The following is an 11,762-nucleotide window of genomic DNA, read 5'->3' on the forward strand; positions in this document are numbered from 1 at the left end:
TTCCGTACGGATAGTTCTTCTCTAACAGTTGCCACAGAGTAGCCTGAAAGACTGGGAGGAGTTTGGACGTGTCCGGTCCTGAGATGGAATTTTCTTTAAAAAGGGAAGATGTTTTAGCATGAGTTGTCGCACACTTGATCCTTAGGTGAGGAGATCACTGAGGATGGCAGGGAAGATGGAATAATTGGTAAGGACGAGTCACTGTGTCAATTCAAGGGATGAGGTTGAGTGTACGGGCGTGGTAGTTGGTGGGGGGATTATTCATTACAACGAGACAATCACTCTGCAATCAAAAAAAAAATAGATACTAGAGACTCATGTTAAATCTTATTTCTTGGGCACTATTGGTGAAAATCACATAACCTCATTCATTCTGATTGTGATACTGGCTCTTCCTGCTCTGGTGTAAGTGGAGTCAGTAATACGGAGCTATAGGGAGCAATTGTCTTATATCTGAGCAGGACACTAATCATATTAAAACTTCAATAAAAACCTTTGAATCGCCTGTTTTATAGATGTGGAAATTGAAGTTCTGAAGGACTGAGTAAGTGTCATAGCACTACTTCCCTATATGTGGCTGAGCTGTGAATCAGCTTTTACATTTGAAGCTTTTTTTTTTTTTTCCCCACAGTGACCATAAAATGTAACATCCAATCCTGGGTATGATTGAGAGTGAAAGGCGCAAGTTACATGGTTTAACTAGGTAATGGGTGTAAACCGAGACTTTCTAGAGCAAACATGATATGTCACCACCCTCTTTTCCTCCACTTTTTGATATTCTTTACCATTCAATTCAAAACATCCTATTCAATTTCAGTTCCTCCATGGCTATGTTTAACACCAATAATCTGAAATTGACAATAATCTTAAGGCCAACTCAGGTTTAAAAAATTATAATAAAGACAGAGAAACTTAAATATGCCTCAAGGATTAATTTATTGAAATGACTGGCTAGGAAATAGATACTTAAATAATAACAAACACAATTCCAGAAATATACATATTTTTCCCAAGTTTAGGGTATTTCCAACTCAAAATTAAATTCTGATGTATTATTGAGTTACAATTTGGAAAATGTAGAGTTTATAAGTCAAATTCAGATTAAGATGAATGCCATATAGTACATAAAATAAATAAGAGACAAATTTTTCATTTTTTTCCATGGAGATTCATACAAAAATGATCAATTTTGCTTTCAGGATGCCAAGTGAAAAGATGCCACATTTCCAGTCACAGTCAATTCTGTAGAATATAAAGAACATATAGAGTTTGTTATGTTATATACTGTAACTATCCCTCCTCATTTGTAATTTTGGTGTGATTAATCTGCAAGGCAAAATTTTGTTATAAATGCAAAATGTTGAGCCCTACCTTGGAGGCATATAAAAATTCCTGTATGACTAAATATCAGCTGATATTGGTTTAGTGAAGTGTCTAGTCTATGATCACATACAGAGTTGTATTTTATAAATCCCAAAGCTATATTCTCTCTTTTTAAACCTCGTACCTGAAATAATTAATTTTAGTTTGGCTAATGAATTAAAAGATAATGTGTACATTTTAAATGAGATTAAAAACAATTGAAGTTATGAAGCCTAAGTTAGAATGAGGATGAAAGTAATCTTTTAAAAAATCTCAAATACATTCACATAAAAGTAGGAAATACTATTTTCAGTTTTTCCTAAAAAAAGATGACAATCAAGTATCAGAACATAGGCATTTGAATGCAAGCCAGTCAAATCTGTCAATAACACATAATTAAAATCTGATACATACTCTCAGGTCAGTAGATGTTAGTCAACCGTAAAGACATCCATGATACTTGGATCATTAATAAATAAGGTGGTATATTGATAAAGTTTGTTCCTGTCTTGGACTTAACCAATAGGATGAAATGTAAAAAGATATCATCTATAAAAAGGTTCAGTCTAATCTCCAAATTCCCAAAACTTACCAAAAGTGAGAAGGGGACATTAATGTTGAAATTCTCTTAAACCTTAAAAGTAAAAAAAAAAAAAAAAATTAAAAAAGCAAAACAAATAAATATACAATTTGCATTCGACAAAGACACATTCCTTAAGAATTCTCTGAGAATGAAATAGTCATCGAAACATGATGTGAAATAAGGCATTTGCAGAATAGACACATACAAGGAAAACTTCAAAATTGTAGAAAATAATAAGCCTTCCTTATTCCAAGGCCAGACTATCAAGTTTAATTCCAGCTTTAACAAGCCTTAATCCTCTTTATCCAAATTCTCAACAGACCAATTAAATCAGAACCTTCTGAAATAATTTGTTCTCAATAGTATCTTCTACATAGAAGATCAGAATAATTATATCAGAATCTCTGCAGGTAGTCCCAGACATTGGGATTTTGGAGAGAAAAAGTTTTACTACTACGTATTATGGATTATGTATTATCTATTATGTTGCTAGTATTGAGAATCACCAATCCAAACAAAGCGCTTGTAGATCCATTCATTATTCATTTATTCTTTCATTCTCACATTTCCTCTATCACCGTATTCACGTGGTAAGTGAGAAAGCAGAATTAGGAAGTTTGGACTTACAAGAGCAGAGTTGTAAACTGGGGCAAGTGGTTGAGTCACTGGATGGGCCTCAGGAGAAGGCTGCTGGTACAGCAGAAAGGCTTGTAGGGGCATGTTTCTCTGGGGGACGGGCAGCACTTGCTGGGGAAGAGCCTGGACTTTGGACTGTGGGATGGCCAGCAGGGGCTGAGGAGCAAGCATGGGAGTCTGAGGAAGAGGCTGGGGGATCTGCTGCATCAGGGGCTGGAGCAGAGGCAGAGGCAGAGGCTGAGGCATGGGCAGGGGCAGGGGCAGAGGCAGAGGCTGAGGCTGGAGCTGAGCAAAGTGCAGATTTTCAGGCTCGGCAAGATTCTGGATTTGGCTGTTCAAAAGGGGCGCTACTGGAGATTTCAGAAAGGGCATCATTTTGCGCGTCGCAAGGATGTTCTCCTTAATTTGGGGGACCTGCACTATTTCGGGCTGAGGGAGAGGCAGCACCACAGCGGGCTGAGCAAGAGGCAGGACATTCTGTGGAAGGATAGCAAAGGGGGTGGGATCGGCATTAGGAAAGACCAGAGGCTGTTGCTGGGCAAGGGGGTGGATTTTATTCTGGCGTTCATCCTGGAGGGAAAGAAAAGAGTGTTTGGGTCCATGATTCAGTCGTCACAGTCATGTGTGATGATCTAAGCTACTGCCTTTTGAACAATCGTAATTGAGTGAAAAGAGGGAAGAAAAATCTTTTACTGATTTGATTAAGAAATTATTTTCAGTCAGATGAAGAAGACTAATGAGTAAAATGTTCACTGAGGGATGCCGCCTTGCCTCACTCCCGTCATAGGTGAACCTACAGAACAAGCTGAAATCAGTGTCTGCAGGTTCCAAGGCATTTCACCTTGTTCTAAATCGCCTGGATAGCTCTAGCTGTCCACTTCGGTCTTCATGGGCACGGACTTTCAACATAATGGTTTGATAATAGAGCAAATCGTGTTCATATAATGAAGATACTGTCAGACAATTATGTACTCAATTGTTCTGTACCTCATTTCTTTCATTGGTATAATAGAAATTGTTTTAAGAACTTCATGTACTTGTAAATGTTAATATAAAACCTATAAAATGTTATATAAATCATTAAATATTCACTGTCAGCTTATCAAACTTGGGATTAGGAATATTCTCAGTTTACAGAAAAGAAAATTAAGTATAGAGTAACTTGGGGCCAAAATTATACAGCTAACGAATGTGCCAGATTGCCTTCTCATTCTCTTTCATTGGAGTATCTGTCTGGAGACCAAAGGGAACCTAGTTCCCCAGCTAGAAATGTAAGTAAATCAAGAATTATTCTTAATTTTTTTATACTCTGCAAATTGATTGTGAATTTGAAAAATGCATTTATGTCTTAAAAATATCTTGCCTTTGTCAAATCTTAATCTCTTTTTTTTCTGATTCTGTTTTCTTCCTTTTTTTATTTAATTTTTTTTATAAACATATAATATATTTTTATCCCCGGGGGTACAGGTCTTAATCTCTTCACTGGCATTTATCTTATTATCAATTCTATAGCATGAATATGTACATATTTTATATATATTATATTTCATAATAATTTTAGAAATATTCTTATCATAAATGAGTTACCTCTCTTTGCTGCTGTTCCTCACGCTTAATATTCTCAAGTTTCTGCTAAAAACCAAATCACATATAAAGAAATGTTATTGCCTATAAAAATTAAATGTAGGAAATTGTGAAAATAAGTACATTCAAATATGAAGGCATTACCTTGTTGATGTGCGTGATAGATTCCTTCAGAAAATAAAAATAAAATTAGTTTTAGTTTTATGAATGTTCTTTATTTGTCAGTACAAATCAGAAAATGAAGGCACATGATAGGTTAAAATGGACACCTTGTTTGATAATATTAAAAACTCAGGATAACTGCTGAAATTTAGATGTTGCAGTGTTCTGCATAAGCTTGATGTATAAAAGAAAAATGAATTCAGTTACATAAGAAAAGAAAATCAGTGAACATAGTACAAAAAGAGGTATTTAATAGATGCTAATTTTTCTCTATCACTATGCTCCTCTCCCAGGACAAAAAAATGATTGCTAATATTCTGTCTGATTCTAGGAGAAAAATATTCATTGAGAATATGAATTTTACCTTTTAATTCTTCTGATCATTCTTAGGTTGCTTATTATATTTATACTGCAAATTAATTACAAGAAGTAGATGCCTCCCTTAATGGTCTGATAGCTTTGTACGGAGGCAAAGTATACTGGTGTACAATTTAACCAGCAGATAATGACGTATCCGAAAAGAGTGGTACCAGGAGAAATGCCTACCTGATTCTCCCCAGCAGATTTAGGACTACACTATCTCTTGCCATCTCTCATTTTCTAAAGTTATAAAATGTGTACATTTGCATGTCTGCTCTCATAGTCTGTTGCAAGCTCTTCACTGTGGACATCCCTCTTTTCCTTGGTACCACAGCTCTTAGCAAATGTCTGATCCACAGACAGCACTCAATAAAAATCAGAATAGGGAATGAGAACAGGGTAAAGAGAGCTCAAGACAGAAAAGAAGACTGTACAGTTCTTTAAAAAGGGAAGGGGGGGGGTTACGATGATGTAATTTCAAGTAGTACACCAACTTAGAAAGTGCTAGAATACTGAATTCTCCAGATATTTATTCTGTCCTTACATATATGCAATGGAAAAAAAAATAATAGAAGTTTACATCAAAACGTATGTCAGTGGGTGCTTGGGTGGCTCAGTGGGTTAAACCTTAGCCTTCAGCTCAGGTCATGATCTCAGGGTCCTGGGATCCAGCCCTACACTGGGCTTTCTGCTCAGCAGGGAACCTGCTTCTTCCTCTCTCTCTGCCTGCCTCTCTGCCTACTTGTGATCCCTCCCTCTCTGTCAAATAAAAAAATAAAATCTTAAAAAAATAAACTTGTGTTTTTTGAGCTGCTTTGATCTAACTGTCCTAATGTAACATCATAGAAAGATAGCACAAGATTTTACTGTTCCAAAACTGGGAAATTGCCTCTGAAAACATTGTCTTACCTCACTGCTGGAAAGGCTTTCCACAGTCTATAAAGGAAAAAACAAAAAAATAAAACATCAACAACTGGCTTTTCCAAGATCATTACAGAAGGTTAATATTTTATGATTGGAAAATTTTTTGTGAATAAAAACATCTTACCTCAGTGGATACAGTGAGTTCTTCCTTCTGTAACAGAAAAAACCAAAAAACACCATTTTGGTTTCCACAGGTAATTCATTATTAAATATTTTTCCTATTTAATCTGTATCTTCTTTATGCAGAGCTATCTATTTCACAAGTTTGAGAAATAAAAAATTCTTATTGAGAGTCTTGAAAGGTAGTTGTTTTTATATCTTTTATATTTAGTAAATTTATTGATATATTTTTATCTTATGTGAATAAACAGTTTTTGATGGGTAACAAGGTTATTTTACTTTGTTTTAAACAGTTTATTATGATTTCAAATATATTTGTGATTATAATTATTGCCTGATACTCCATCCTCTCAATGTCTTTGGGTTGACACAGGTAGAATTGGTCCCAGTGCCATAAAGTAAGAGATACATAAATTTATTACTGGAATAAGGTACATTTATTTAGGTTACACACGCCTTCAATCATATCTGTGGAATATTATTATTGCCATTTTTATATCTGTTTCTCTCTCTCTCTCTTTTTTTATTTTTTGGTCTGTTTACTTGTCTGTGCATTTCCTTTAGGAGCTGGTGGCACAGTAGGTTAGAAAGCATTTGACCCAGATTTATGCGCCTACTGCACACTATTGAAATAGTGGATGAATGTAAGTGATTTTTTTTAAGAAATGCAATGAATCTGCTGAAATTCTGCTTTATTTGTACTTTAACAATGTTGCCGGTGTTCTTCTCTAACATGGATATTCCATCATATCTTAATTATTTAGATATTTGCTTACCTCTCTTGCAAGAGCCAGAGCCACCAAGCAGGCAAGGATGAAGACCCTCATGGCCATCAAGTCCTGCCAATGGGAAAATGAGGGAACGGTGACATCTTGGTCAATCTATTTTCTTAGTTAGCTAGGATTACTTTCCTTGTAAAGAAACTAAGGATGATACATAATAAAAGTAACTGCATTTTAGAAAAAATACTGATAGAAACTTTATTAAATAGGCAGGGTCAAAGCCTACTACGGTTACATACTCTTACATACCATTTTCATACTTCATGGCCAACCACTCAGATTTTTCAGCTATCACCTCTACCCTACCTCACTCTTTTTCATCTTATTCATAGCACGATGGGTGTTTCTTCATTTTGTTTTGTTTTGAAAGACAGAAAAAAGTCATAAATATTTACAGAAACATTTATTAGTTGATTAATTTGTTCAAAAATATTTATTTAACGCTTTTTATTGCCAGACATTGTCTAGGTGCTCGGATGATAGCAGCAAATAAAATATTAAGATTTTAGCCCTGATAAAGCATCAGTTCTATCTGGAGGCAATTCATCAAAGAAAATCTATACAAAGAAGATCATATTTTCTTTTTATCTTTTTTTTTCTAAACCAAATGGTTTCCATAATTTTTTTTAAAATTATTTCTCCTTATTTCCAATTAGAGGTTTTCACTGGAGCATTTACTTTATTTTCTCTGCTTATTTAGATGCTCCCCGATTGGTCTGTCTCCTCTCCATTTGTACGCATGACTCAGTCCACATCCCCGCACATCTAGTAATGCCCCCTCTCCCTTGTGCCACATAACTTTAGAGATCATAGACTGTATTTTTTCTCTGATTTCTTGATGATTTACAAAATATCAGATCCTCTTGACAAACCCTCACTCCAGGCCACCTCTTCTTGTAGTGTAACATAATATACACATTACCTTTTAAACTGAAATGTCCTAAATACTTGATTTTGTTGCATTTCCATAATTTCTCATACGATATAATGTTTGTGCTACTAGTATCACTTGGCATGCAATCTTCAATCTCAGATATTTATACTAAATTTCTGAACTAAAAATGTTTCATGAAAAATGTCCCTAATCCATCTGCAAAATATCCTTTCCAATATTTGAAGCCTGAAGACTATGTTCTTTCTTTAGGAAAATATTTTTTTTCCTAGATCTTTCTCATGGGTACTATGTAAATCTTAATTTTGCTTTGCCTAAGAACTCCATAAGTTTTCAAATAATTTCTTATTGTCAGTACTCAAAAAAAAAAATAATATATCTTATTAGAGGTCATTATGTGTAGGAAGGATCTCATTGCATTTTCTATATTTTATAATTAGCATTTTATATGCCAATCTTTTAGCCAGAACTTTATTTTTAACCAACAGATTCTAAAGTACTTTTCTTTCAAATAATCTTTTTCCTTTGCTTTTGTTTCCAAGTCATCTCTGTCTCATCTAAAATTTTCTTACAAAGTAAAACATTTTTTTCTTAACTTAATTCTGTATTTCATATGTCTATTTTGATATTTTGAAGTATTATAAACCAAATAATAAAGCGGGATGTTGGGGACAATAAATAAGTTTGATGAATACATATTTCTGAAAAAAATTTATGAACATATCAATTAACACACATCCCCAACACATCTTGCAGTTTCTTGACTCAATATGCTCCCTCTAAAACTACTGTGGGATAAAGATTTTCCATTAATTATTCATACCCTCAAATGATAATTTAAATATATCCTTTTTTATTTTTGCTCTATATTTAACAAAATTGGAAGACTTATTAATTCAAAAAATAGATTTTTTAATATAGCCTAACTGGCCTTGTACTAAAAGAATAGTAATCATTGTTAATACATTTTTTAGACTCATAAACCTCATAGAGTCATAACTTTTACCAAATCTCTATAGACATTTCTATTTTTTTAATCTAAGTGCTGAAAATAGTGTCAGTACTACTTTAAATAATTTCAAAGACTATATTTTAAGTGGTTATTTTCTTCACATAACTCAGCCTCATTTGAAATAAAGGTGAAGAAAGAATACATCAAATTTCAGTCTGAAATTCTTACCTGTTTTCCAAGGTGGAGGACAGGAAGTGAAGGAGAAGCTAAGTAGATGATGGTCTGTCTGCTTTTGTGGTGGTTTATATACTGTATTTGGTGGTATGCTAATTTTTCAGTTTGAGATAAAATCAATAGTGAGCTTCAATTCCAAGAAGTTCACATGATTAGAATATGATTTCTGCCTATTATCTGTCCCCAGAAATTCTAGGGATTATTCAACAAGGGAGCAATTCACAAGCTAATAAAGGAAATCTGTCCAGGAAATGTAATTGTCTAATAATTAAAACAATGACTGGAAGACATTGAGACTGGCCAAATCCCCAACTTATTAAATCTCTTCAGCACTTGGTGGGTCCTCAAGATCTTACTTGTGGGGAAATTCCATATGAACATCAGATACACAAAGGCTCCACAAAGGCCACAATTTCATGCTAACCTGAGCAGTTGCTAGAATTTTATGCTGAAGTGGAGAAAATGAAAAGAGAACAGGTCCATGATGGTAGTCTAGTCATGTAAGGCAAACTGCTTAGCTCCCAGGATGACCCGATTTTGCAAAAATAAATTGTTCACTTCTAACCAATACTCTGTACACAAGAAGAATAAACCTTCCTCTGTAATGAAACATCTCAGAAAAAGAATCTATCTGGATAGCTGATATAGTTAAAATTCTTGGTAAATCTGTTATAAAAATTTTCAAAATGTCATGGAGACTTATTTACTTGATAAATATTGATTATCTTTTTCTATTTCAAGCATAATAATAATCTTTATTTTTTATACTTACGATTCCAGGCACTGTGCATTTTACAGACATGATCTTGTATAATCTTTACAAAATCATCATGGGCTCACTGTCCTTTCCAAATTTTTGTTGAAGAAATTAGGACAAGAGATTGAATAACTTGTTCAAAATCATAGTTTGTGGATGGCAAAGATACCGTTTAAAACTAGATCTATCTGGTTACATGTATTTCTGTTTGATCATATGCAGTATTCATGGTTTAATTCCCTTTATAAATTCTGTTATAAAATTTACCTTTCAATGTAGCATTTGTGCTTAAATGTATAGAATTTAATTATGCCTGAATTGGAGGAATAGAGCATTGGTGCTGAGTGTGAGCATGGAACTGGTCATTAAAGAGCTGCTATTTTGGTTAGACCTCAAAAGAATAAGTAGAATTTTTTAAAAAGATCTTATTTATTTATTTCTCACAGAGAGATATCACAAGCAGGCAGAGAGGCGGGCAGAGAGAGAGGAGGAAGCAGGCTCCCTGCAGGGCAGAGGGCCTTATGCAGGGCTCGGTCCCAGGACCTTGAGATCATGATCTAAGCCAAAAGCAGAGGCTTAACTCACTGAGCCACTTAGATGCCCCAAGAATAAGTAGAATTTTAAGAGATGGTTAAATGTGAATAAAATATTTTGACTAAAGGACAGACAGGAGTTTGAAGAGACAAATACCAGGTTTGACGGGTTCTGTACTTCAAGTTAAACAGATGGTATAGAATATAAGTTACTATTGCTGGGGTTTGATGGAGTTAGATCATAAGGCCTTTGAATTTCAATTATGCAGGGTGACATAATTCACTGAAAATGAGGGAAGACATTAGAGATTTGAAAGAAGGAAAGATTGTGAAATTTCTTGAATTTTATGACTTTATGAGAATACCTCAGGGTAACCTAGTAAAGGAAGTTATTATAGTAACATGTTATTAACATGTTATTACAATAGTCAAATATAGATATCATGACAGCTACTAGAAAGATGGTCCTGGACATCTTAGGCAATGAGAAGACAAATCTGTCATTAAAAATGAGAAATGTGAGAAATCAGGGAAATGAATACATAACATATGCCTATGTGATTGAAAAGTTAGTTATATTGTAAACCAAGATAACAAACCAGCCTGAAATTAGAAAAGGTTAAACCTTGAACATTGTGAGTTTGAAGGTGTCCAGAAGGTAACGTCAGTTAAACGTGATGCTCAGAGTAGTCATAAGTACAATTGGAGAGTTTTTTTTATTGTTCCAGACAACGGAATAAATTAATTCAAGTGTTTCCTGTTATTCAGGGGCTGGTAGAGCAAAAGGAAATGGGAAAAATACAAAGTATCAAGGAAAAGAAAATAAAAGGTCATGGAAGTCATGGGAGGGAACAGCCAGAAGAAACAAGTGGAGTTAAGAGTGAAAAGGCAACACAGATGGGGACCATGGTAGAAACAAGCGGAAGGGTTCTGGACACAGAGAGTCATTATCACTGAAACAATTAGGACGAACTGCAAGTGGTCAGGAAGCAAGTACTGTGGGGAGAATTAAATGCAACATGTTTCTTTTGAGATTTTAGAAGAGGATGTAAGGACACCCAGGAAGGGTATCTTAACAGCAGGGATAACCAGAATCACAGGAAGGTAATTTTTGGATAGAGATTTGCGGCTCAAAATAAAGAGGCCGATAGTGAGAAAGCTGAAAACCCCCAAAGGTGTGGGAATAAACGTGATGAAGAAAATTCCAGTAGGATTGGGGTCATGGCCAAAAGAATGAGGCCTAAACAAAATGTACCAGTTTTCCTGAGACAGGAGAAGAGGAGGAGAAGATGAGTCAAAAAAATACATACTTTGAAATACAGGACAGAGAACGTGAAATAATGATCTTAATTTTCCAGTGAGGTGGTGGATGGGTTCTCAACTGTCAGGGAGGTAAACAGTGATGGGTTTAGGATATTTAAAAATGAAGAAAATTCTGGTTAATGTGAAAATTAAAAATGAAAAAAAAATATCCATAGCAGTAATATGCTGTTGAGATTAGCTACCATACTGTTGCATGTGTAGCAAGATTGTTGCAATATAATGTCAACAGGTCCAGAAAATTGTCAGGGTGGGAAGAGGGGGTTGACTGTGTTTGGGCCGAAATGACTCACCATGAAGTATTGGTTGAGCTAGGAAGGCAGAGAGGCCAGTAGTTGAGTGATAAACCAGAACACTAAAAAGTGTTCACATGACTAGAAGTAGGGAAAAAGGCAAAAACCTAGTGGCCTAATGAGAATAAGCAATGTCTAGAAGTCCAGGCAAGAGGTTTTGACCAGAAGAGAATGCCAGCATTTCTAGAGAGGAACTTCTGAGTGATGGCTACTTCCAGAAGATAGTCATGCATGCAGGATTCTGAAGATAGGTGGGCATGAAGGAAAA

At 34.9% G+C, this 11,762-nt stretch overlaps 1 protein-coding gene across 1 annotated transcript; it reads right to left on the minus strand.

The window, feature by feature from the left end:
• Positions 1-211: 211 nt before the first annotated feature.
• CSN2 (casein beta) lies at positions 212-6,558 on the minus strand. Its single transcript, XM_059377413.1, has 7 exons — positions 6,508-6,558; positions 5,736-5,762; positions 5,597-5,623; positions 4,310-4,333; positions 4,169-4,213; positions 2,573-3,151; positions 212-283 (listed from the first exon to the last, which is right to left on the minus strand). The coding sequence occupies exons 1-7, from the start codon at positions 6,556-6,558 to the stop codon at positions 212-214; spliced, it is 825 nt and encodes a 274-aa protein (XP_059233396.1).
• Positions 6,559-11,762: the final 5,204 nt, after the last annotated feature.

Source organism: Mustela nigripes, chromosome 1 (assembly GCF_022355385.1).
Source record: "Mustela nigripes isolate SB6536 chromosome 1, MUSNIG.SB6536, whole genome shotgun sequence".
NCBI lineage: Eukaryota > Metazoa > Chordata > Mammalia > Carnivora > Mustelidae > Mustela > Mustela nigripes.

Excerpts from the sequence above, each read along its gene's own strand:
- CSN2 (XM_059377413.1), bottom strand. The coding sequence starts at position 6,558 with ATGAGGGTCTTCATCCTTGCCTGCTTGGTGGCTCTGGCTCTTGCAAGA. Across the intron at positions 4,334-5,596 it reads AAAGCCTTTCCAGCAGTGAG|GAATCTATCACGCACATCAA; the intron begins GTAAGACAATGT and ends TATTTTCTGAAG. Across the intron at positions 4,214-4,309 it reads CTATCACGCACATCAACAAG|CAGAAACTTGAGAATATTAA; the intron begins GTAATGCCTTCA and ends TTTGGTTTTTAG.